The sequence below is a fragment of the Stegostoma tigrinum genome, chromosome 3 (genome assembly GCF_030684315.1).
Source record: "Stegostoma tigrinum isolate sSteTig4 chromosome 3, sSteTig4.hap1, whole genome shotgun sequence".
NCBI classification, from domain to species: domain Eukaryota; kingdom Metazoa; phylum Chordata; class Chondrichthyes; order Orectolobiformes; family Stegostomatidae; genus Stegostoma; species Stegostoma tigrinum.
Window position 1 is genome coordinate 65,721,893 of NC_081356.1, and position 27,925 is coordinate 65,749,817.

The 27,925-nt window shown below is 40.6% G+C and overlaps 1 protein-coding gene and 1 long non-coding RNA gene across 2 annotated transcripts; one reads left to right on the top strand and one right to left on the bottom strand.

Annotated features, from left to right (window-relative positions):
* LOC125451121 (uncharacterized) lies at nucleotides 1–14,603 on the bottom strand. The gene is made up of 3 exons (XR_007247218.2): nucleotides 14,502–14,603; nucleotides 9,779–10,025; nucleotides 1–2,029 (listed from the first exon to the last, which is right to left on the bottom strand). It is a non-coding gene; the product is annotated as an uncharacterized LOC125451121 (long non-coding RNA).
* Nucleotides 13,048–26,912, top strand: rfk (riboflavin kinase). Its single transcript, XM_048527886.2, has 4 exons — nucleotides 13,048–13,365; nucleotides 16,277–16,428; nucleotides 18,083–18,185; nucleotides 23,660–26,912. The coding sequence occupies exons 1-4, from the start codon at nucleotides 13,284–13,286 to the stop codon at nucleotides 23,788–23,790; spliced, it is 468 nt and encodes a 155-aa protein (XP_048383843.1). The 5' UTR covers nucleotides 13,048–13,283; the 3' UTR covers nucleotides 23,791–26,912.
* Nucleotides 26,913–27,925: the final 1,013 nt, after the last annotated feature.

Here is a 27,925-nt window from a genome sequence, read left to right on the forward strand (position 1 = left end):
AATCAAAAAGCTAAGGACAATTTCTGCAGATGTGCAGGTTAGAGTTATGATTAGTATTTTTTATAGATTGCATTATTTGAACATTGAAAATGGTCATCTTTTATTAATAAATTGAACTGCAAGAAATCCTGTTTACAAAAGAATTCTAGTTGACAGAGATTTACAGAATAATACAAGGTTTACCATACAAATATGTTATTGTTATATATGTGTTTGTGGTTCAACTTTCTCTAGCACTTTGTGCACTATTTTCCAGTTTCTCTGTTTATTATTGTAGTACAGCACTTACTGTTACTGAATGTCCTTTTGATTCTCTCTTCACCACTTTTCCCTTCTGCCTCAGTTATCTCTCCTCATGTGCATTTTTCCTTCATCTTGCCCTGATAACAGAACTTCTGTTTCTCCAGATATCAGACATTCTTTCTGTATCTTACTCCTTCTTTGTGGGTCATTTTCTCCTTTGTGGAAATTTTCAACTTCACAGCTTATGCAAGAATGGCATGAAAAGGACCATTAAATGAAATGGAAATGAAATTTGGATATATGATCTGTTTTGTCCCAATGCCATTGTACAAGCACTGAAACAAAAATGAAACCCTCTGTGTCTGAGTGCTTTTATTTGGCTTTTAGTAAATCTTGACTCTTTTTATTGAGGCCAAATACTTACTATTTCTGCATATTTAAGAGGTTGTGCCTATAGCTTTGACTGGAAAATATTTTACTGAGCCCAGTGAATGAGGTGTGATGGCCAGGCAAAAACTGATGTTTTAACTCTGCCCCAATCTTCCCTTTTCAGTTGCAGGTTCCACATTCAAAGTCAGCTTCAGTGACCTCCACATGCAAGAAGCACTCTGGAACAGGTTGTGCTCCAAGAGCAAGGACTTAAATAGATAGAAAAGCAATAGTGCTGATACTGGAAATATGAAATGAAATCAGAAAATTGCTGGAAATGCTAATTTTGTACAGTTCTAACAACTGGAATTTTTTCATTTATTCTGTATATTTGTAATAGCCTATTACATCCCCCAGACATGGCAAGGGTGGTACAGTGGTCAGTTCTGCTGCCTCAGAGCACCAGGGAACCTGGTTCAATTCTAGCCTCGGGTGACTGTCTGTGTGGAGTTTGCAGATTCTCCCCATGTCTGCATGTGTATCTACTCCCATAGTCCAGGGATATGCAGGTTAGGTGGTTTAGCCATGGTAAATATGGACGTGATAACAAGGTGTGGAACTGGATGAACTCAGCAGGCCAGGCAGCATCAGAGGAGCAGGAAAGCTGACATTTCAGGTCTGGACCATTCTTCAGTAAATATGGATGTGTTGCTTTTCACAAGGTTGGTGCATGATCAATGGGTTGAATGGCCTCTATCTGTAGAGAGTCTATGATTTGACGACAGCTTCACATTTCCAACCAGAATCACCGGGTGTCTCTCGGTGACAAAGCATATCATGAGGATGAGGCAGTGGGGGCCCCACAATAGCTGCAGAAGCAAGTTATCACTGGAGCCATGACAGCACAAGATCAATCATTGAGAAAGGCATTGGTTTGCTGAAGATGCAACTTTGAACTGATCCAGTGTGTTGTTCCACGTGCACTGGCAAATATTTCTTGAATGTTAATGGTCTGCTCTGTCTTGCACAAAATTACGCAATAGAGTGCTGGTATTGCAGCAGGAGAAAGGTAATGTTAGTTCTGCAGCCTAGAGTGAGGAGGAATGTTGAGACAAGACCTCTTGACACATGCCAACATGTAATTTGCTGCCAGCCAAGAGCAAGAGAGTAGTTTGCTGCACTTCATTGTGTTTCTGAAGAGCAAAAATGAGAAGTTCCTTCCTCCTAAGTAGAAGACTGAATAGGCAAGCCGTTGGTCAGGGGCAACATATACTCTGTTGCCTGCTATGTTTGATTCTTGAAGCAGTTGTAAATTTCTCTATGGAGATCGAAAGGTATCAATCCAAATACAAGACGTATCATGGCACTTGTGTTTGTGATGCACTCATTAATCTTTTTCCAATGGTGTGCTCCACCCCTGCAAATGCAAACATAAGAAAATATATTTTAGCTGATGTTCCACAATGTCCTCTTTATGGGTGACTTCTTCCTCTCTGCCAAGGCTCAGCATCTGCATCCAACTAGCCTGAGTTTGAGAGATCCAGCATCTAATAATGGGGACTTCCAAATATATCCAGTAGTTGGATGTGAAGTGCAATCCACCTTTTAACAATGTAGAATCATACAGTATTGAAGAGGCCTTTTGGACCATTGAGACTACACCACTAAAAATACTCTCCTACCTACACTAGTCCACCCTCCCACATTACAGTCCATACATGTTATTACACGTCAAATGTTCTTACAAATAATTTTTCAAGGTTGTTTGGAAGTTTAGGTATTTTTATTGGCATTCCAACATAACCTATTTATCTAGTATTAATGGAGAGTGCATGGGTCATGAAATAACATTGCCTCAGTGTGTACACCCTCCTCTAATAAGCCCCATGACACCCTTCTTATGTCTGTCGTGAAGGTTCTGTGGGAGATGAAATACATGAATTAGAGCTAGTATGTAGAATGTGTTCAAAGTCACATTGTGCAAATGTTCACATTATAGTCACCAGTGACAACAAGTCAAGCTTAACATTAAGAAACATAACATCATTTAGGTCAAAGCAGCCTGCTTGATCCACATAATAAAATGTGAGGCTGGATGAACACAGCAGGCCAAGCAGCATCTCAGGAGCACAAAAGCTGACGTTTCGGGCCTAGACCCTTCATCAGAGAGGGGGATGGGGAGAGGGAACTGGAATAAATAGGGAGAGAGGGGGAGGCGGACCGAAGATGGAGAGTAAAGAAGATAGGTGGAGAGAGTGTATCTTCTCCACCTATCTTCTTTACTCTCCATCTTCGGTCCGCCTCCCCCTCTCTCCCTATTTATTCCAGTTCCCTCTCCCCATCCCCCTCTCTGATGAAGGGTCTAGGCCCGAAACGTCAGCTTTTGTGCTCCTGAGATGCTGCTTGGCCTGCTGTGTTCATCCAGCCTCACATTTTATTATCTTGGAATTCTCCAGCATCTGCAGTTCCCATTATCTCTGCTTGATCCACATAGCAGCCATTAGCTTAATCAGTTATTCTTCCCACCACCAGCAAACAGCAGCAAGAGTTATATATACTATGGCCAGAACAGCACCTTGCCAAGGATCCTTTGATAGTATCTTCCAAATCTGAAACTTCTACCACACTGAACAGCAAAGACAACAGATGCATGTGAACACCATCACCATTAAGTTCTACTCTAAGTTACACAGCATCCTGATTTGCAGCTATTTCTCAGTTCTTTCCATTGCTGCTGAGTCAAAATCTTGAAACTCCCTCCCAACAGTGCTGTCGGTGTATATATGCCAACACAGACAACGTGGTTCAAGGCCGTAGCTAAACTGAATTATGCCAAAGGCACTTAGGGATGGACAATAAATTAGCAAAGCCTATAACATATTTTTAATAGTAAACGTTAGATGGTGTGATTTCACATTCCATCAGCCCATATCGGTGAGACCCCCTAAATAAATCAATAACAAAATAACAATGAAATAAATAACTGTGTGCAAGCAGACTGGAAGAGGATGGGAAGTCACTGCGATAATGGGAACTGCAGATGCTGGAGAATCCAAGACAATAAAATGTGAGGCTGGATGAACACAGCAGGCCCAGCAGCATCTCAGGAGCACAAAAGCTGACGTTTCAGGCCTAGACCCTTCATCAGAGAAGGGTCTAGGCCCGAAACATCAGCTTTTGTGCTCCTGAGATGCTGCTGGGCCTGCTGTGTTCATCCAGCCTCACATTTCATTGTCTGGGAAGTCACTGCTCTTCCTTTGGTTTCCAGTTACTCTGTCTTACGTTCAACCTGTTGTTATCTTCTTAAAGGTGCAATTTGTTTCAGCTTGAAAGTTGGGGGGCCTCAGTTTGGTGGAGTCAATTTATAATCATTTGCAGCGTTGTGAATAATTGTGAAGTAGGCTGCATTTTGCAAATGCCTCTTTTTCTCATGCTAAACATTCTTTGAAAACTACTTGCTCTTCCTTTTCCTTCAATAATATTCTAAGTCTCACACAGTAGACTATTATCACTATTCCAAACAGGGAAAAATTTCTCAAAAACAACTATTTCTAAAAGACATTTTCAAGAAATTCACTTCTATAGATTACTCAGAATTTATACCAGAAACAGACTCCTCAGTCTGACTGGTCTCTGCCAAAATTTATATCCACACGAACCTTTCCTCACATTCATTTCCTTTGCCACTCACTCTGTACCTCTTTTATGCATGAATCAGGCCTCCGTTAAACATAACAATGTACTCTGCTTCAACCTCCCCATGTGTCAATGGGTTCCACCTACTCATATCTTTCATGTCATTAAATTTTTCCTAATATTTAGTCACCTGTTAGTGGTTATTGTTTTCATATTTATTTCCTGGCTCTGCGCTCACACAAAAGTCAACATCATATAATTTTCCCTTCCTCTACTGTAAAAGCGCTGCATTAGTTAGGACTCAGTTCCAGAGAAGTAGTTGACATGATATGCTGTAACAGTACAGGAACAGCGAGGTCCATTCCCATCAAGAGAGAACGAGACGATGGTTGCGAGGAAACTCAATGTTCATTCAGAACATTGGGGACATATAAAATGTAGTCATTCTACTGTTATTTTTATCATTTGTTCAAGTTCTAGATTTAGTAACAACATGCCAAAGCATTGCACAATGTTGTAGGATTCTGAGGGTCTACATTTTTAAGCTAGTTTGGAAAGCCATCTTGCCAAATGTTCATTATTTCAGGCAGCCAAGTCTAGGTAATAATACTCAAAAAAAGCATGCGTACTGTTCTAGGCTATTGCTTTTCAAATGGTCTTCAGGGGAACCTTTTAGCATTCTGGGCCGAGAGTTGAACATTGTGAGACTATAATGAGCTCTAACATTACTTGGTGCTTTCCTTCTGCCAGGAAATAATGTAAGGGGATACAATGTGCAACCCAGTTTGCCAACTGCTGCTTAGTTAAATAGCTACTCAAGACTACGCACCAAAAGAACAAAACAGTTTAGATTGGTGACTTTTTTTTAATCTTGTGGATATAACAGGCAGGAACATTATCAAAGATTAAGGCCCTTGTGGTGTAGTAGTAGTGTCCCTACCTCTGGGCCAAAATATCTGAGCTAAAGTCCAACCTGACATGGAAGTTTGTACATTATATCTGACAGATTAATTAAAAATAATTTTTAAATACTTATACTCTGCACACTTCCAAACTGTGAAAGAACTGAAGAATTTTGGCAACATAATCATTTGAAATAAATGCAACTGTAGAACTATAGCGAAGGAATGATGATATATTCCCAAATTGGCGTGGTGACTGACTTGGAGTGGATCTTGCAGGTGGTGGTGTTGTTTGTATATTCTGCCCTTGTCCTTCCAAATGGAAGTGATCGTGGGTTTGGAAGGTACTGTCTAAGGATCTTTAGTGAATTTCTGCAATGCATCTTGTAGATGATACATGCTGTGACTGACCCTTGTTGCTGGAGGGTTTGATTGCTTATGAATGTAGTGCCAATCAAGCTTTGTCCTGAATGGTGTCAAGCTTCTTCAATGTTGTTGAAGCTGCAACCATCCAGGCAAATGGGGAGTATTCCATCATGCTTTTAACATCTTCCTTATAAATGGTGGGCAGGCTCTGTGGAGTCAGGAAGTGAGTTACCAGATGCAGCATTCTTGTCACTGACTTGCTGTTGATGCAATTGTCTTTATGTGGTAAGGCCAGTTGAGTTTCTCAAGGATGTCAAGAGAAACCCAAAGATGTTGAAAGTGGGGAGTTCAGTGATAGTATCAAGAAGGGGTAATGGATCAATCATCTCTTGGTGGAGATGGTCATTGCCTGGCATTTGTGTGGCAAAAATGTTGCTAACCATTTGTCAGCGAAGCCTGGATACTGGATTGCTTCAGTATCTGAGGAGTGCTGAAGGGTGCTGAAGATTGTGCAATCATTGGCAAACATACCCACTTCTGACCTTATGATATAGGGAAGTTCATTGATGAAGCAGCTGAAGATAGCTGAGTCTAGGACACTACAGAAATTCCTGCAAAGATGTCCTGGATCTGAGTTAGCCAACCTTTAACAATCACAACCATCTTCCTATGTGCCAGGTATGTCTCTGATCAGCAGAGTTTGCCCCCGATACCCATTGATTCCAGTTTTGCTGGGGCTCCTTGATGCTACACTCTGTCAAATGCCGCCTTGATGTCAAAGACTGCCACTCTCACCTCACCTTTAGTATTTCACTCTTTCTTCCATGTCTGTACCAAGGCTGTAATGAGATCAGGAGCTGATCGGCCCAGGCACAACCCAAACTGGGCATCACTGAGCAGATTAGTGCTGAGCATGTGCTGTTTAGTACCACTATCGATGACACCTTCCTGATGAGCAAGAGTAGACTGATGGGGCAGTAATTGAATGGGTTGGATTTGTCCTGCTTTTTGTGCACAGGTCATATCTGGGCAATTTTCCATATTTTTGGACAGATACCAGTGTTGTAACTACACTAGAATAGCTGGGCAAGGGGTGAAGGGGGTGGAGGTGACATATTCTGGAGCACAAGACTTCACCACGGTTTTAAAAATGTTGTCAGGGTCCATAGCCTTTGCAGTATCCAATGTCTCCAAATGTTCCTTTACACCACCGGAAATGAATTGAATTTGCTGAAGACTGACATCTTTGATGCTGGCATCTATTGGAGGAGGCCACCATGAATCATCTATTTGGCAAATCTGGCTAAAGATTGTTGCAAATACTTCAGCCTTATCATTTGCACTGCTGTGTTGGGCTCTTCCATTCTTGCTATTGAGGGAGTGCAGCGTAGGTTCATGAGGTCAATTCCCAGAACGGCGGGACTATCATATGTTGAAAGATTGGAGCGACTGGGCTTGTATACGCTTGAGTTTAGAAGGATGAGAGGGGATCTGATTGAGAAGTATAAGATTATTAAGGGATTGGACACACTGAAGGCAGGAAGCATGTTTCTGCTGATGGGTGAGAACAGAACCAGAAGACACAGTTTAAAAATAAGGGGTAAACCATTTAGAACAGAGTTGAGGAAAAACTTCTTCACCCAGAGTGGTGGATATATGGAATGCTCCGACCCAGAAGGCAGTGGAGGCCAACTCTCTGGATACTTTCAAGAAAGAGATGGATAGAGCTCTTAAAGATAGTGGAATCAAGGGTTATGGGAATAAGGCAGGAACAGGATACTGATTGTGGATGATCAGCCATGATCATGAATGGTGGTGCTGGCTCAAAGGGCTGAATGGCCTACTCCTGCACCTATTGTCTATTGAGGATGGGAATATTTGTGGAGCCCTTTCCTCCAGGAATTGGTTAATTAGCCGTCATCATTTATGACTGGATGTAGCAGGACTGCAGAGCTTTAATCTGATCCATTAGTTGTGAGGTCACTTTCCTCTGTCTATCACTTGCTGTTTGATATGCAAGTGGTCCTGTTTGGTAGCTTCACCAAGCTGACACCTTAATTTTGGAATGACTGATGCTACTCCTGGCATGCAGTCCTGCTCTTTCGCTTAAACAAAGATTATTCTCTTGGCTTTATGGTAATGGCTGAGTGGGGGATATGCCGGGCCATGAGGTTACAGATTTTGCTGGTGTACAATTCTGTTGTTGATGGCCCATTGCACCTCATGGATGTCCAATCTTGAGATGCTAGATCTGTTCGAAGTCTGTCCAATTTAGCTCAGTAGGACTTTGTCTCCACCAGGACTGTGTGGTGGTCACTCTCACCGATACTGTAATGGACAGATGCATCTGTAGCAAGCAGGTTGGTAAAGCTGAGATCAAGTATATTTTTCCCTCTTGTTGGTTCCCTCACTACCTGGTGCAGACCCAGTCAAGCAGCTATGATGTTTAGGTCCTGACCAGCCCCATCAGTAGTACTGCAACCCTGTCAAACTCAGAGGTGGATATTAAAATTTGCCGACCCAGAGTGCATTTTGCACCTTGCCACCCTCAGTGCTTCTTCCAAGTCTTGTTCAACATGGAGGAGTACTGATTCACCAGCAGAGGGAGGTCAGTACATAGTAATCATAGTAGAAGGTTTCCTTCATGGTGTCCAGAGCCAATATTGAGAACTCCCAGGACGACTCCCTCCCAACTGTATACCGCTATATCACCACCTCTGCTGGGTCTGACTTGCTGGTGGGGCAGGGCATATTCAGGAATGGTGATGGTAGTGTCTGAGGCATTGTCTCTAATGTATGACTAAGTCAGGTTGATCCCTGATTCATCTGCAGGACAGCTCTCTTAATTTTGGCATGATCCCCAGATATTAATAAGTTGGACATTGCATTGTCGACAGGGCTGTTTCTGCCATTGTCTTTTTCATTGCCGAGCTCAATGCCGGGTGATCCAACCGGACTTTGTTGGTAGTTAGTAGCAGCTGATACAAATGAATGGCTTGCTAGGCTAGTTCAGAGGCTGTTTGGGAGTCAACCACGTTGCTGTGGGTCTGGAGTTACATGTAGGCCAGACTAGGTGAGGATGGCAGATCTTTTCCCTGAAGGACATCAGTGAGCTAGATGTGTTTTTCCAACAATTGACAACAGTTTCATGGTCATCAATAGATGCATAATTCCAGATATTTTTCTTTGAATTCAAATTCCAACATCTACTTTGACATGATTCAAACCCAGGCCCCAGAACAGTAACTGAGTTTCCGGATTAATAGTCTACTGATAACACCACTAGGCCTTTGGGTGCTTTCAATAAGGGTCAGTGTGACCAATTTTATATCCCTCTTTGTTTATTATTTAGTCCCTGGGAAATCTTTTCAGTGATTTTTATTGCATTTTGCAGGGAGATAGTAGCCTAGTGGTATTATCGCTGGACTGCTAATCCGTAGACCCAAGTAATGTTTGGGGGACCTGTATTTTGAATAACACCACAGCAGATGGTGGAATTTGAATTTTTAAATATCTGGAATTAACAGCCTAATGATAATCATGAATCCATTGCTGATTGTTGGGAAAACCCATCCGGTTCACTTATGTCCATTAGGGAAGGAAACTGCCATCCTGACCTAGTCTGGCCTACATGTGACTCAGACCCACAGCAATGTGTTTGACAGTTAACTGCCCTCTGGGTAATTAGTTATGGGCAATAAATGTTGCCTAGCCAGTGCTGCCCTCATCCCATGAATGAAGTTTTAAAATTTTGATGTTAAAATTTTGGATCTTTAGAATCTGTCCAATTGACTCCAATCTAAAACATGTTTGCAATTTGCAATATCGTCATTTGTGAAGCTCTCCAGATACATAAACCCAGAGAGCTGAGGTTCTTTATTATAATTTGGTTACCAATTGGATAGCTCAGATAGTGTTTAGAATATAAATGGGCGTATGTTACTGACATCTGCAGTTCACATTTAATATTGCAGAAGTACATTACAAAACAAATCAGCAAACTAGTCTTGAAATTGTTCAGGGAATGTTGAGAAGTTTCTTGTGTGTCTTTCCTTTAGAGACTGTAAAAAGAACTCCAAAACCACACTCCTACTCATGAAAAGTATTATATATAGATGCTCATGCAGATTTCATCTTGTGCAGAGTTTGACTCAATGAAATAATATGGAGCTGTCAAGGATAAATGCATTTGAATGTAGAGGCGTCATTTTATGCAGAAAATGAAAGATAAATTGGGAAACTTCCTGACGGAGAAAACCTACCTTATTCAGAAATCGTCTGTAACGTTGTATATCTGGGGGAGGCAGAGGCAAATTGAAGACAGGCATAAGACAGCCGGGGCGGGTTAGTCTCGGTTTTCAGGGACATTGGTCCAGCTTTAATAATAAAGGTCAGCTCTTAAAGTCTTCTCTCTCAATGCAGAACACATGCTCCCTCATATCCCCCATGTTCCTCTTCTGTCTCTTTCATGCCCTCTCCTCTTTCCTATACTTAATCATACTGCAAAATCTAAAATATGTAGATAAAAACAAATACATGTATTATGAAAAAAGGTTTAACTAAAGACTAATAGTCCTACACATTCTTACAGTACGCCCCCATATTTACCATATCCTCTTCATGATAACATATTACCTCTGTGCCCCAAGCCTATGTATCTTTCAGAGTCATTGACCCAGTGTTCATGATGGTCAGGCTTCAGTCTTTGAAATGGGCATGCAAGAAAATTAACTGTATAAAAATTTTAAAGAATGCTAACTTAAGTATACTTCATGCAGTAACATTTCTCACCCATAAAAAACATTAAATAAATTTAAATTTCAAGTGATCAATTTGGTGTAAAACCAATCCATTGTCTTTTTCAAAAAGAACATTAAAGAAAGATAACTATTTGATAACCTCCTAAAATTGTTAATCAAAATATGAGCCAAATCAGCTGATTAAATAAATGGTTTGGGAGCTGTTGAAACTCAGCCAAACATTCACAATGGACTCAGCCATTACATAAATAAGTTCTGCAAAATGTGAACAACAGTGTATTGAAGCAGAAGGAACATGATGACCCTCTGTTTTTCTAAAGTGAACAGATGATTGTCAATCTTTTCTTCCAAATGAAAATAGTGATTTAAAAAGGTTCTGGGCACTTAAACTCTAACAATATCACGATAGTAATGATCCCAAGCTGTGTTTTCTTTTGTCTTAAATTCACAAGAACAGACTTTCAAGTAGGAAGTATACTCTCATGCACCTCAAAACTTACAGACAGTAATCAATGTAAAAGTCGACAACTTTGTAGGCCAGGGTTCAACAATCAATCACTGCAATAAAAACATACTCTGATTGCAAAACATCACTTAACAATTGAAACTAAAATAGTATTATTTTTAAATGAAAAATTTCAGCAGCAAGTGTCTTTTTGTTGGGTACCAGACTCAGGGCTGTTTCATGATTCCATTGACAAGAGTGCAAAAAGAAACATGTTTTTAAGTGGTGAGTGGTTATAACTGGAAAGTGTTGTCTGGACTTGTGACCGAAATCGGCTCGATCAGGTTATTCAAGAGAGGATTGTACTGTTTTCTGAAGAGGTGGTTGGGTGGCCTGAGGTGAATTGCTTCTTCAACAGCCAGAACTGACACAAGTGGCCTTTGTCTGTGCTGCAAACATTTTATAATCCTGTAATTTCAAAAATGCAGGGAAAGGCTTGTGAGGCTCCAGTGAAGATCCTTCTACAGTATAACAATTAAACCATAATAGGCAGGATTGAGGAGGGGAAAAAAAACATGATTTCTCCACAGGCCTTAATAGCACAGATCACAGCAACACCTAACTGCAAAGAAATTTCCTTCACAAAACACAACTAAGCCAATGTAAAAAAAATTAGACATTTAACAGTCTAGACCTTTTACAGGTTAAGAAACAATACTCAATATCAAAACAAGGTGAAAATTGTAAAAAGCACGGGGTCATTCTTAGATAACAAAGTGTGGGGTCATTCTTGGCAGGTTTTCAATTTTAGCAGAACCGTACAAAAGGCAATCCTATTCATCAGCAAATATTGAGATAAAAGGAATGCAGATCCAAGGAACCCAAGTTAGGTAGCAATTTCAGTGATTTTAGCTAAAATAAAAATAAATAAGATCTATCACATCAACAAAATATGACAAGTGTAAGAAACCAAGACAATTCTAAATAAATTCACATGGCTAGAGGAGGTAGAAAGTATTCTATCTGCAACCAAATAACCAAAATATTAAAAGAAGGCATGTCCATTTAGGTGAGGAGCTTTAGTCGAACTGGAATAGGAAATTCACCAATGCTAATTGTTTTCAACCTACGACACTTCAACAGGATCATTAATCTGGCCTGTATACTCTCTGGGATTAATTAGATTGCATGTGTCCCATGGAAATTAATCCCACTTTAGAGGAGGGTGGAACAACAAGGGAAAAATCATGTTTGCCAGCACCAAGTGAAGTGTCCCAAAATGCACCATGGATTTTGCATTTGCTGCTGCTTGTTTTCCATAATTCTTCACACTTTATGTGCTACATTGTTCTGCTACACTGATACACCCGGACACTCTCATCACACTACCCCACATCAGGAACACATCGGAACTGACCACAAGACTCCTATGATCGCTGGGCAAAAGAGCAGCACACAAGTCCACATCAACCTTACGACAACTGCTCATACAAACTAAAGACGCACTCCCCATCATGGACAGGAACAATGTCATCTACATGATCCCCTGCAGAGACTGCGAGAAACACGACATCAGACAAACAGGAAGGAAATTAACAATAAGGGTGCACAAACACCAACTGGCAACAAAAAGACACGCCCAATAGTCACTCTTATCAATCCACATGGACAAGGAGAACCACCAATTTCACTGGGACAACACGAAAATCCTGGGACAAGCTAAGCAGAGACAGGCTAGAGAATTCCTAGAAGCCTGGCACTCTATGAAGAAAGCCATTAATAAACACATTGAACTCAACCCAATATACATTCCACTATGAAAGAAAATGGGAAGCGAGGCAATCTATCTCAACGGATCCCGGAGTTTAAAAACCAAATGGGAAAACACACCGACGCTTCATTGGAGGCTGCACTGAGGATGTTATCCAGCATGTTACCGAAACATCTGCAGAACAACAAGCCAGCTCAGTGAGGCAACCAACCTCAACACTGATCCCTCACAAAACAGGCAGTGTTGCCACACCGATCCCTCACAGAGCAGGTGGCGTTGCCACACTGATCCCTCACACAACAGGCGGCATTGCCACACTGATCCCTCACACAACAGGCGGTGTTGCCACACTGATTCCTCACACAACAAGCAGTGTTGCCACACTGAACCCTCACACAACAGGTGGTGTTGCCACACTAAACCCTCACACAACAGGCGGTCTTGCCACACTGATCCCTCACACAACAGGCGGCGTTGCCATATTGATCCCTCACACAACAGGCGGCGCTGCCACACTGGTCCTCCACGCAGCAGGCGGCGCTATTGGACTGGGAGGATCATTTGGCCTCAGTTTCCACGGAGGCGGAGAAGGAAAGGGACCCGAGAAATATTTAAAAAAAATTGACGTAACGGCTTTCCTGGAAACGCCGGTTCCTGTGAGCTCTGTTTGTTGACAGACCCTTTGGCCGAGGATTAGAGTCGGTGATCGGGTGGAAACCGGGTGTGTTAGTTTTAAATAAACCGTTCGCTTTGTCCGTGGGCCTGGCCTGGAGAGTGACTGAGCTGTGGCCATGAGGAGTTTGCCGTATTTCTGCCGCGGGGAGGTGGTCCGAGGATTCGGCCGAGGCAGCAGAGAGCTGGGTATCCGCACAGGTAAAGGCGGGCGATGGGGATGGGGATGGGGATGGGGTTGGGGTTGGGGTTGGGGTTGGGGTTTTGCGGCCGACCAAGCGGGTTTCTGGTACATTCTCCCCGGGGTCGTTTGGCTCGGTCGATCTTTGAAAATCTATATTTATTTTGAAAGCTCCTCCCTCGTAGATTGCATCATAGCCGTTTAATATTACACAAGACACGTTGCATGTGCTGGTTTTAGTGGCTTCTCCATTCGAGATTTAGGCAAAATATAATGCGTACCCGTGGTGTCTCAGGAAAACGATAAACCGGTTGTTCTCAGCTCCATGTCTTCTTTGCATGAATAGAGTCACAGAGCTGTACAGTGTGGAAACAAAGCCTTCAGTCCAAGTCGTCCATGCCGACCATATACCCTCAATTAATCTAGTCCCATTTGCCAGCATTTGGCCCATATTCCCTCTAAACCTTTCCTATTTATATATGTTGTACCAGCCTCCACCACTTCCTCTGGCAGCTCATTTGGTGCACGCACTAGCCTCTGCGTGACAAAATTGCCTCTTAAGTCCTTTGTGAATCTTGGCCATCTCACGTTAAACCTATGGCCTCTCCTGATAACTTCTATTAGGCCACCCCTCAGCCTCTGAAGCTCCAGGGAAAGTAGCCTTAGCCTGTTCAGCCTCTTCCCTACAGCTCAAACCCTCCTAACCCTGGCAACATCCTTGTACATCTTTCCTGCACCCTTTCAAGTTAAACAACATCTTTCCTGTTGTAGGGAGACAAGAATTGAATGCAGAGTCCAAAAGTGGCTTAACCAATGTCCTCTATGGTCGCAACATGACATCCCAACTTCTGTACTCAATACATTGATCAGTTGGCTGTTTTTCTTGTGCCTCTCCAATATTCCTGGTGGTTGTCCTACCTTAGGATTGGCTGTGATGAGTATTACTGCTGTGGAAGTTGTTGCCAATCCATTACCCTTAGAGGTGAATGGTGGACCTTTGTGACTGACGGTCAGTCTGTGCTCTATATGTTTGATGAGATAACATCATCTTGACCTGTATGCAGTGAAGTGGCAGCTTCTCGAGTTGTATAGCTGTTTGTTCACATTCACTTAGACAACTGTATTTTTACTGATCACTCAGCCCAAGTATACTCACTCAGCTGCCTCACAAATGACCTTCCCTTCTTGATAAAGTCAGAAATAGACATGTTTGTTGATTGCACAGGATTCAGCACAGTCCCTCCGATACTGAAGCAGCTTGATTCCGTATGTGAAAGGTCAAAAAGCACATGACACCAGGTTATAGTCCAACAGGTTTATTTGAAAACAATGACTTTCAGATCTCAGCTCCTTCCACAAGCATAGTGTGAGAGAGGAGGTATAAGACATAATTTACAAGCTGAAAGGTAACAACTCTAAAACTGGCCGCCTCTTGTTAAATCTTTAATCAGTTAGGATGGAGACTATCGATTAAAATGCAAAATCCAGATTCCTTTCAAGTTGTTGTCCTGAGATAAAAGGCTTGTCAATGTGTACAATAGGTGACATCTCAGGTCAAACAATGCATTTTCAGTATGAGGTCTTGCTTAGAATCTATCTATGGTTTAAACTGGGGTCAGGTTTTATTTTTCTTGAGCAAAGGTATCAGCAACTATACAAACATCTTGGGTGAAATCATTTATGCGTGTGACCATGACTCTCTACATGTGTGTGTTGGTGTGTGAAGGAGAGAGAGCGCATACCTGTGAGAGATAACAAGGTGTTGTGCTGGATGAACACAGCAGGCCAAGCAGCATCTTAGGAACAGGAAAGCTGACGTTTCGAGCCTAGACTCTTCATCAGAAAGTGGTCTAGGCCTGAAACGTCAGCTTTCCTGCTGCTTGGCTGCTGTGTTCATCCAACTCCACACCTTGTTATCTCGGATTCTCCAGCATCTGCAGTTCCTATTATCTCCGATACCTGTGAGAGTGTGGGTCTCTCTCTCTCTCTCTCTCTCTCTCTCTCTCTCTCTCTCTCTCTCTCTCTCTCTCTCTCTCTCTCTCTCTCTCTCTCTCTCTCTCTCTCTCTCTCTCGCATACACGTATACACACACACATACACGTACTCGCGCAGCCCCTCTCTGACACACGCACACACGCACATTCTCACAATCCCACACACTCACTCTCTTAAGCATGCACATGCACACACCAATTATTTCATCGAAGATGTTTGGCCTGTTGTGTTTATGTTGGCTCTTAAGAGGAAAATTCACTTAGTGCTACTCACTTGCCCTTTCCCCATGATCTTGCTGATTCTTCTTATTCGGATAATTATCTAATGCCTTCATTTGGTACGTCACGATGCTTTAGAAAGGTGTTTTTGTACACTGTAATCGTATAGAATGAGCCACTTCTGAAAAGTAAATGATGCATGCACTGTCTATTTGCTCACATGAAGTGCCATTTTGCACTTCAACAGAAAAATTAACGCTGCTATTGTACAGCACAAGTTGAAATAACGGAATTATTTGACTGCAGTCTGAGAGCGGTCTTTCTATAAAAGTTATCTGAGTAATAAAACTTTAGTGCTTAATGATTGGATAAATTAGTTAATTTTGTATCCTTCAAGTACTGATGGAAATGGCGTAGATCCCAGTCCACTCTGGTAAAATAAGCGTTGAGCCAAGTGCCGAATGAATATTTGTAAAATTTTGTTCTGACATATCTCACCTGGTATTTAAAGGTTACACCAAAACCCTTTGCTTCAGGCCTCCACCTCGTAGATTTTTATACAACTTAGTTTTAAAGTGTCACCATAATCCTACTTTTAAGGTTAATGTTCTATTTTCTTTTTCAATGTCCTTTTATGTTCTTTAATATTCAATGTCCAAAAATGCATGATAAGCATGTTAAAAAGAAAATCTTACCTATCCTTTGTTTAATTCCACAGCCAACTTCCCAGACAGTGTTGTAGACAACCTACCAGGCGACATCACTACTGGTATTTACTATGGCTGGGCCTGTGTTGGTCATGGAGATGTGCACAAAATGGTTATGAGCATTGGTTGGAACCCATACTATAAAAATACAAAAAAATCTATGGTAATTTTTCTCTTCTTTCTGGTGAAGTGCTTGTTTGAAATATCTTTCATTAAATTTATTGAAGGTGCATACATATTGGTTACAGCCGGAAAAGGTATGAATTTACATGCCTGCTTGATCCCTAGTTCCAAGAACTGGGGAGTTCAGTTGTTTAGCTGTTAGCAGTTTGTACTGTTTTTGTTGAATTTTCTTTAAAGCTAAATAGAGTGCTTGGTTTATTTAACAGATTGTGCACAGAAGGTGTTTTAATTGATTGTTAACATTCAGGCCAGAGAGGATCTATTTCAGGAGAGGTCAGTTAAACTGTCGATCAACGCCACTGTTGTGCATGGCCCGCACTCACCTTTTTCTTCTCCCATGCTGAACTTCAATAAGTGAATTTGAATGAAGGGTTGCAGCCTCCCCTTAACGCAGAACTGTTGAACTGGAAAAGAACCATAGGAGCAGTAGCATTCCATGCCCCTTAGCCTTAGGCTGGGCTGATGTGAGCATGTATTATGTTGAGAAAAGGAAGGACAGTTTGTTCTCATCACTTAATATTGCGGTCAAGTTCATGATCTGTTTCCTTAGTGGTGAGGTAACAACAATTAGAATCCAGGTTGGATCACATCTGTTGTTGCTGTTGTAATTTGCACAGCCTTTAGACCAATCTTTTTTTCCCTTGTTGCACTGTTGTCTTTTAATTGAACCTCTTCTGCCCTCTAATCTGCATCTTCCCACCCCTTCTTCCCTGTCTGTTATGTGGAAGTAAGTTGTTACCTAACTCCTAGTTCTGATCAAGGATCATTGATCTGAAAAATGACCTTTTTACTTTCTCTACAGATATTGCTTGACCTGCTTAGTATTTCCAGGATTTAAAGTGTGGAGCTGGATGAACACAGCAGGTCAAGCAGTATCTGAGGAGCAAAAAAGCTGATGTTTCGGGCCTAGACCCTTCATCAGAAAAACTTCTTCGGAAAACGGCTGTGTTCATCCAGCTCCACACTTTGTTATCTCCGATTCTCCAGCATCTGCAGTTCCCATTATCTCTGATTTCCAGGAGTTATGCTGTTTTTGTATTAGAATTTCTTTATCTGCAATATTTAGCATTTGAGAGAATTTGAGGCAATTGTTGTTGGTGCTAGGGAGTGTTAATGCCCGGCAGGCACAAGACCGGATTCATAGTTAAACATGAGAATGAGCATTTTAAATTTTGAGGCTTTGGAAAATTGAAATCTGATAAATGTGGGTAAGGACAGGAATGAGTGAGACTTTTTATAATGTAATATGTGGCAGCTTCTTGTCTTAAAAACAAATTATCAATGGTTATGGATATAGTAGACACTTCTGAATGAGCAAATGCGTAAGGAATAATGATGATTGAAGATGCCACTAATAATTGACTCGATTCTTTCATCTGGATCTTTTAATTCCACTTTGATTCTACTGTGAGATTATTTCAGCTGTCAAATTCATGTGAAATAACTTTACATCACAGCTGAATGGATTAAAACCGTTAAGAACGAGGAGGTGAAAGCTACTGGCTTTATTTTCAAGGACAATTTATAGTTTAGGAAATAATGCTTAAGATGTTTAGTATTCAGTTAATGAATAGCGCATCTTTTTGACTTCTATTACAATGTTTTAGTTGTGGCTGTCGCTCTCATTCTTTCAGGAAACGCACATTATTCATACTTTCAAAGAAGATTTTTATGGCGAAATACTCAGCATAGTAATTGTTGGATACATCCGAGCAGAAAAGTCTTTTGATTCATTAGGTAAGATTTAACTTGGAACCTAACCAGATATTTCACCTCTTTGTACAAAGTAAAGTAACTAATTTACAATGCAAATTTGAACACTGTGGCCCACTTTGACACCAAACAAAGACTGGGCTCCATGGTTTGCAGTCAGCAGTGAAAACATAGCATGCAGACTAATGCCCAAGCCAAAAGGTCAAGTGGTCTGTGTGGCAGGGGATTTCAGTTTTCCACTTTGCAGTTTAGGTTTGATATCAGGTCATTGTTTCCACATGCAGTGTTGTCAGAGAGTAGGAATTTCATCTGTCTCCTTGAGTATTTAAGAATATTACAAATAGTGACACTCATAGGCCATAGTGCCTCTCAAGTCTGCTGTCCAATGAATTAAGATTGATGTGATCTTTGCCTCTATTGCACTTTCCTCCTTGTTATTATAACCCTTGCATCTCCCATAATTTTCTGTCAATCCGTTTGATATTGCTCATGCTATTGGTCCCTTAATAGCCAGTGGGAAACTTAGGAGCAAATATAGTGGGGAAATCTCAAATGTGTGTAAGAATACTAGGATTGTAATAATAGGGACTTTAACTTTCCAATTGTAGATTGGGACTGCTATTGTATTAAATGTTTGAATGGGAAGGAATTGGTTAGATGCGTTCAAGAAGATTTCCTTTGTCAATATGCAAATATACCCACTAGAGAAGGCACAAAACTTGACTATTGGGAAATAAGGCAGGGCAAGTGACTAAGATGTTATTGGAGGAGCACTTTGGGATCAGTGACCGTAATTCTATTAGTTTTAAAATCGTTATAGAAAAAGATAGGCCTTGTCGACAAGTGAAATATCTAAGTCAGAGCATTTTGATTGGTATTTTTACGCAGGAACTTCCAAAAATTGTTTGCAGGTAAGGGACGACTGGTAACTGAGGTTTTCAAAAGTGAGATAATAAGAGTTCAGAGAAAGTATTTTCCAGTCAGAGTGAAGGGCAAGGCTGCTAGGAGTAGGGAACAATGCATGACTAGTGAGAGTGCGACTCTGATCAAGAGAAAGATGGAAGTATATATCAGGTAAAGACAGCTGGGATCAAGTGAATCCCTTGAAGACTATAAAAAGTATAGGGCCATACTTGAGCGGGAACTCAGAAGGGGAAAAACGGAGAAATGAGATCGCTTTCGCTGTTAAGGTTAAGGAGAATCCATAGAGATTCTACAAGTACATTAAGGGCAAAAGAGCAACTAGGGTGAGAATAGGGCCTCTTAAAGATCATGAGGTCATCTATGTCTGGAACCATAGGAGATGGGAGAGATACTAAATGAAAAGTTGCATCAGTATTTAATATGGAGAAAGCCATCAAAGCTAGGGAACTTGGAACAAAATTGTAATGTCCTGAAAATAGTCCACATTACAGAAGAGGAGGTGTAAACGTCTTAAAAAGCATAAAGGTAGATAACCCTCCAGGATCTGATCAAATGTATTGCAGGACTTTGGGAAGCTAAGGAAGAAATTGTGGTGTTCCTAGCAGAAATATTTGTGTAAATCTACAGCCACAGGTGAGGTGCCAAAAGATTGATGTTAATGTTGTGTCTTAAAGGCTGCAAGGAGAAGCCTGGGAATATAGACTGGTGAGTCAGACATCAGTGATGGATAAGTTGTTGGAGGGGATTCTGAAATACAAGATTTACGTGCATTTGGAGAGGAAGGACTGATCAGGGATAATCAGCATGGTTTTGTGTGTGGGAAATTGCATCTCATGAACTGGGTTTGCGTTTTTTGAGGATGTGACCAAGAAGATTGTCTACTGCTTTGCTCTCATTGTCTACGTGGATTTTAGCAAGGCCTTTGACAAGGCCTTGTTAATGTTAGATCACATGGGATCCAGGGAGAGCTTGCCAGTTAGATAGAAAAATTGATTTGATAGAAGGAGATAGAGGGTGGTAATAGAGTGTTGGTTGGTTTTCGGACTGGAGGCCTGTGACCAGTGGCGTTCCGCAGGAATCGGTACTAGACCTGTTGTCATTTTGTTATTTATATAAACGATTTAGATACTAATCATACTTCCTATATTCTTATGTTCATGGATGACACCAAAATTAGTGGTATAGTGGACAGTGGAGAAGCTTATGTAAGAATACAATGAGATCTTGATCAACTGGGCTAATGAACTGAGGAGTGGCAGATGGAACTTAATTTAGATAAATGCGAGGCGTTGCATTTTGATAAGATGAACAAGGGTAGGAGTTGCATATTTAATGATAGAGTCCTGGGGAGTGTTGTCAAAGAGAGACAGCTCGGAGTTAAGGTATGTAGTTACTTGAAAATAGCGTCACCAGTAGTGGTGAAGAAGACGTTTGCCTCACTAACCTTCATGGCTCAGAGCTTTGAGTATAGGACTTGGAATGTCTTGTTCTATTTGTGATGGACATTGAGGCCATTTTTGGAGTGCCGTGTGTAGTTTCACTTGTCTGCTGTAGGAAGGATATTATTAAATTGAAAAGGGTAGAGAAAAGATTTACATGGATGTTACCAGGACTGGAGGGTTTGTGATATAAGAAAAGGCTGGATAAGGTGTGACTTTTCCCCTGGAGCATAGCAGACTGAGTGTTGACCTGGTAGAGGCTTAAAATCATGAGGGGCATAGATAAGCTGAATAGCAAAAGCCTTTTCCCTAGGGTAGGGGCATTCAAAACTAGACAGCATATTTTCAAGGTGAAAGGAGAAAGATTTAAAACGGACTCGAGGGAAAACTTTTTCACACAGTTGTTCAGATGTGGAATAAACTGCCAGAGGAAGTGGTAGGTGTAGATACAGTAATAATGTTTAAGGGACATTTGGACAGGTACATGAATAGGAAATGCTCAGAGGGATATAGACCAAATACAGGCAAATGAGATTCATTTAGTTTGGGAATCCTGGTTGGCATGGACGAGTTGGACTGAAGAGTCAGTTTCCAATCTGCATGACTCGAAGAATGCCTGTCAACCTGAGATGTGTTCACTGTATCAGGCTCTGCAGGTTGCCAAGGTAGAGATTCACAATGCGCTGAAAGAAGAAATTCCTCCACAACCCTATTTTCAATGCTCACTTCAGCACTGATCTCCTTGTTCTGGAAATATGATCCTTGTTCTGGATTATCCTTTTATGTTTTGTTATCTTACTGGTGTTTCTTAATATTGCCCTCATTGCCCATTTTTTAAGAGAAAGGAATTTGCAAATGTGCCATTCAGTACTTCAACTGTAATCAGTTTTACAGTTCCCAGAGAAAAATCAGTAGTTTAAGAGCCACAGCATTGCTTATTCTGAAATTTGTCTTAGCATTTCTGCCTTTTTGGAGGAGGTAAAGAGCTGGATTATTTTCTGAGAATTATATTGAACCATCTTGGTAATGTCCTCAATCCTTGCAAGGTGTTCAGGATTCCTGATTTGAAAACACCAGCTGGTGTTCAGGTGCATTCTCCAAAGATCTGTGCATCCTTTGTATGTCACAGTGCACCTCCTGTATGCATTCCATGTTAGAGGTTGACCATTCCAGTAAGGAACTTATCCACTCACAGCACAGAGCTATCACAATGCATGTAAACTGGATGAACTCCTCCACCCAAGATTTATTCTGTCTCAGGAACATTTAGTTGCAGGAGCATATCTGCAGTTCAAGGTAGAGCCTCTGGTCCAGAGTCCTCAAAGGTCCTGAACCTGTGGTCACCTGAGTTGATCTTGCCAATCCAATCTTTGAGGACAACATCCCTCCACCTGTGGTCATCACCCTGTCCATCTTGAGCACAAAAATCTGCTGGTATGACTTTATCTGTGCTGGTGGGCAGTGGATAAGTAAAGTGAGACTCTGCTGCTTCACCTCAGACTTGAGAAATAATGGGAACTGCAGATGCTGGAGAATCCAAGATAACAAAGTGTGAAGCTGGATGAACACAGCAGGCCAAGCAGCATCTCAGGAGCACAAAAGCTGATGTTTCGGGCCTAGACCCTTCTTCAGAGAGGGGGATAGGGAGAGGGTTCTGAAATAAATACGGAGAGAGGGGGAGGCGGAACGAAGATGGATAGAGGGGAAGATAGGTGGGGAGGAGATAGGTCAGTCCAGGGAGGATGGACGGGTCAAGGAAGCAGGATGAGGTTAGTAGGTAGGAAATGGAGTTGCGGCAACCCATATTCCACTTGGGAACCCTGCAGCCCAATGGCATCAAAGTGGACTTCACAAGCTTCAAAATCTCCCCCTCCCCCACTGCATCCCAAAACCAGCCCAGTCGTCCCCGCCTCCCTAACCTGTTCCTCCTCTCACCTATCTCCCCCCCCCCCCCCCCCACCTCAAGCTGCACCTCCATTTCCTACCTACTAACCTCATCCCGCCTCCTTAACCTGTCCGTCCTCCCCGGACTGACCTATCCCCTCCCCACCTATACACTCCTCTCCACCTATCTTCTCCTCTATCCATCTCTGGTCCGCCCCCACCCCCCCCCTCCATATTTATTTCAGAACCCTCTCCCCATCCCCTTCTCTGGTGAAGGGTCTAGGCCCAAAACGTCAGCTTTTGTGCTCCTGAAATGCTGCTTGGCCTGCTGTGTTCAACCAGCTTCACACTTTGAGCTCAGAGAAGCAAGTCTGAGATGACAGAGTGAGGGATAGAGGTTGCCTTGGATTGGATATCCATGTGGTTGTGGGAGGTATAAGAGGCTATAAGATTTCGCCTGGATGACTAGGAATTGCTGTGAATGTCAGTATTATTCAGTGTGCAACATATTATCAGTCAAAATGGAGTGCTGTGCATCCTTCATTGCTTGCATTGTTCTCTGTAATCAGCAAGAGCTCCCAGCCTGTCTCCATTACTGCCCGCTCCATTAGGATGATACAGGAGAAGACAAACAATCCTCCTTCCTCAAGCTCTCATGAACATCATCAAACAATTCGATAAAACATTGTTGACTCCTGTGGTCAGTGCTGTTAGATCCTATCCATTGGGAGCTTTGTGTCTTAGTACTGTGGTGACAATTTTTGATCAGCACTAACTATGATTTGCATGAGTTTTTAACTTCTGCTTTTCTAATTTTATTGGTTTACTGTGCTAATCTATTTTTAATTTATCTTTTACTTGTAACTTATGTTGGCACTTTCTTTAGCTTGTGGAATGCATAATTGTGTTGCTACACTAATCTCTTCATACCTGGATGATTACAACAAACTAAAAAGAATTACTCAGCTAGATTCATAACTATTTCTTACCCCTAACCTACCAGAAGGCCTTTTTTTGGTTCTGGAAGATGATGTTTTGGAACTCTTCCTTCATTATTTTTAACACTGAACTATAAATGAAATGCGGTCTTCAGCTAACCATGGTATCTTGTCAGGTTGTTCACTGCACAAAGGTATTGTTACTCTAAGCAATTTTATCCCAAGACAGTCTTTTATTTTACATATTTTTGGTTTCAAGTCTCACTTGTTTTTGCTCATTCATGATTTTTTTTTTATCTCCACCTTGTTTCAGATTCTCTAATTACAGCCATTTGCAATGATATTTCTGAAGCAAAGGAAAAGCTAGATCTGCCAGAATATCAGTGCATGAAGGATGACAACTTCTTCAGATCACATGAAAACAGTATAATGAATGGCCATTGACCAACGTTTGTGCAATTGTGGCTTCTTATCATGTTCTGTGTACTTTTAGGCAGTTGTTGACTTAGCATAACATAACTGTGCTGAACCCTGTGCAGACTTTCCGTCTAAAACATTTAGAACAGCTCACAAAGAAAGTAATACATTTCACAAAAATAAACTCTGATGCAGGTGCCAGTTGTTTAAATTTTATCATCTATGCAGTTGCCTGTTTCCGGATTACTGAAATCTTAAATGTCTTTCATGTGCTTTAATTTTGGTATTCTCAGTTGATAAAATACCATAACGATGTGAGGCTTAAAGAGATTGTGTGATTGTAATAAATGTACACTTAATGTATCATATGACATCTACCTTAGATGGGACATAAATTCATCAATACCTCATAATATAGATGTTTAAGGAAGTCATACGAGCATGTTAAGACTATATTCACTGAAATTCTTTAACAGCACATTTTAGCCTGTGTTTCTGTTACTAACATTTGCTCACGTATGAAGAGCAAAACCCTTAAACCATTTCTGGAATTAGAGAGTTGTATAGTATTTTTATTCCTTCACATCAGAAATACAAGCCTGTTCTCTGACTGCACCCCAAACTTTCTAACAACAGGAGACTTGCAAAGGAATATGGTTCCAAATATGCTGTCAGCCTTCTGGTATCTCGCCTCAGTGGGTATTCTCTAGCTATGAGTGTAGAAAGTGAATATTGAATAAATTGAGTGGTCGAAGCGAGTGAATTAAGCATATGTTACAACCGAATTTGATCCAGCCCATTTACCTGCAGCACTTAGAAGGTCTTCCTGTGTAGTGATTGGTAGAAAGGTTGATCAGTGCCTCCCTTATGACCGCAGCTGAAATCAGCAAACTCAGGAAAGTTTAGGGAATGTGCCTGGAGCATTATTGCATCCAGCCCCTCTAGATGATGGTACCCATACGTGATAGATACTTGATCATCATCTGCTAGGGAAGAAAATACATAGGGGATGGTGTTCCTGAAAAAAAAACTGTTGAAAGTGTGCAGTTGTATTTACATCTCTGTGCCCAGCTACTTTACATGGAGTATGTAACTATTTAAGATAACCTTGAGTGCCAGATTAGTTTTCCAATCTCACAGCTTTTTGCCAGCAAATGTTAATCATCAAAGCCTATTACAGTGCATGCAATACCAATCGTGTTCTCTTCAAACCCTTTAACTTATGTTTTTTGCCTTTTTTTAAAAAAAGGCATACTTTCTCTTCCATTTCATTTGCCTTTTTAAATTCTCCTCTGATTTTATTTTACAAAAGAACCAGTAATTTTGTTGGCTTCAAGCACTGTCAAAGTACACTGTAGCAGATGACAACAATTGTTCATCTATGCAAAATGAATCTCTAGCATCTGAAAGCTTTACATTTGTCCCCGTAGTTTTGCATGTTAACAACACAAAGATCCTTGCATCTGTGATGTACAGCATTAGTAAAATAACTCATTGTTACTCTGATTATTTGAATTAAATTCTTTATATGTTGCCACTGTCAATGTCGGGCAACACATCAGGAAAGCCATACCTTCTGGTAGTGTACTTGATTGATGTGCATCAAAACCTTGGGGCTAAAGTTTACGGAATTTTCTGTAACCTGTAATTGATGTTGAAATTTATGATTCAATCATCATCCTGTTTGATGTGGATTGAGAAAAATTGACTTAGTATTATTGTAGTTCTTTATCATCTTACCCATGTACCAAGAAGGATTATCCAATTACTGTTTGATTTCAAGACATTCACATGAGGAATAACACATTTTCAGTATTAGTGAATCCCCTCTGAATACTCTTCATCTCCAAATAAAAGCTAATGCTTTCCCATTGTAAATGCCATGGAAATATATCCACGGATTTGTAACTTCCCTCTGTATAGATGTCTATACAGAATACTAATTTCTCATGATGATTAGAAAAAAACATTTATGATTTCTTGTTCCCAACAGATGACTGGGTAGAATTGGGAATAGACTGTTGAGTGGCTCCTCAGTTGCCTTTCATTGATCCATTTTGCTACCAGCTATTTCTGTCCTTTCCTGTAGAACTCTTGATGCATGTGCAACAGAAACCTATCTACTAGGTATTTATTTTTGTCACCTGAAAACATCTGTGTGTCATGCCTAAAAGAACTGTAAAAACAGCATTTACTGCTGTATAATCTAGCTCTGCCAGAATATGCCCACATTGGCAGTGGGAGCAGCATGGTCCTTTGTAGAACTAATGATACCACACAGTTATTAAATAACTTTTTATTGTAATTCAGTAGAAAAGGGATCCAGTGGTATATAAAAGGTTAAAGAAGTGATAAAGGAGCTTCCAACATAAAATTAAATTGTCTGGGCTTATGTAATTTGTTAGTCATTATCCGATTTCCTTGCATTGTAGGTGTTAAAACTATGCAAAAAATAAATAACTCATTCTGCTTTAAATTAGAAAAAGGCATAATGTATTCCTTTCCACTGTGGGGGAGAAAACATATTTTAAAAGTCTTTGTATATGGCCAACATTGAGTTTTCCATTAAGATGTTTTGGAGTTATTTATGATTTTAATAAAAATGCAGGAAGCTGAAAGTGATGGAGGCAATTTTAATATATTTATTGAACACTCATATCAGTAGAGAAGGACTTTTAATGTTTTCGGTATGAAATGGCCCTGTGTTTTGCTCCTCATTTCACACCACCTTAATTACTGCAAGTGATTATGACACTCAACTTTATGACTTCATATGCATTCTCCATTTTAAGAGGAAAGTTCTCTAAACTGTAGGGTGGGTGTGGAATATGGTGTGAAACAAGAATGTTTAACTTTTTAATGTCATTATCTATTATTTCATTGTGAGAAACGTGCAACAAATGTTTCACTAATGTAAGAAGCCATAATACTGTTAGATATGTAATTTATTTAAAATCAAGACCAAATTTTATGTATGTATTTTTGTGGCAACTTGCATTATTTTCTTTTGACTGCTAAGTTGAGATTTTAATATATGGAACATGTCACATTTATGTTTTGTTTTAATGTTAAGGTCTGGCCAAGTTCTATTCTGTGGAACTGTTGGTGGAAATGATTCTTTCAAAGTCAAAAAAAAAGTTCATGTCGAAGTTACTTCTACGTTGTCTTTGTTTACAGATACAAAGGAATACTAGTTTGTCTGGTTAAAGAGATTTTTCCTATATTCACTGCTGTCGTGATCACTTTAATGAATAACATCTTGGGGAATTTTTTTGACATTTCTAACCTATTGCTAAGTTGTTGTCTTCATATTTTAACAAAGGCAAGTTGTGGGGTAGACAGCCACTTTAGTGCATTTCCTCCAGCCACCAATTTAATCATGTAGTGGACCTCTTCTGGCACTCTCACTGGCCTCTTTCCTGCCAGCTTCAACTTACTTCTTGCTGTCTGCCATCTGACTTCCGATCCCTTGCAAGTTTTGACTTCTGTTACTGACGACCCTCCCTTTGCTGTTTCTGACACCCCTGTCTTTCCCCGTACCATCTCTGACTTCGCCCTGCCAAAATTTCCAAAATCCACACCCCCTGCCAAATGAGTCTCCTCCACCCCACCCAAGGAATTTCCAACTTCTGACTATAGCTTTGTATTCTTGACATTTTATTATTCTGCTCATCTTTGTCCTTTTATAATGGGACATGGAAGACTGAATAGCATGCTGATGGCAAAAGGCTTCTGGTAACTGATTTATCTTGACACTTGCACCACAAAGTTCAAAAATATGATTAAACTTTGTGACTACAATTATTTCTAAAATTTAATTTTATTGACATTTTTAAAAGTGTAGTTGTAATAATTCCGTTATTTAAATTTCTTCCAATACAATTTATGTCCATCATCTTTCTTAAGTTGAAATGTGCAAAATATGGGAAATCGAAATTCGTTTTCTGTTTGTTGCATATTTCACGTATTTCATAACAAAAGAATGGGTTTGGAATTTTTGTATTGAGGGTACACAGAATATTAGGAAAATAATGTAGAAAAGTTATATTTCATTGCTCAGAGCTCATTTTTGCTTGAAAGAATTATGTTTTGTAACATGCTCATCATTTAGCATATGCATATTGTAGGATGCTCAATGTTGTGGCCAACTTTCACACGCAAC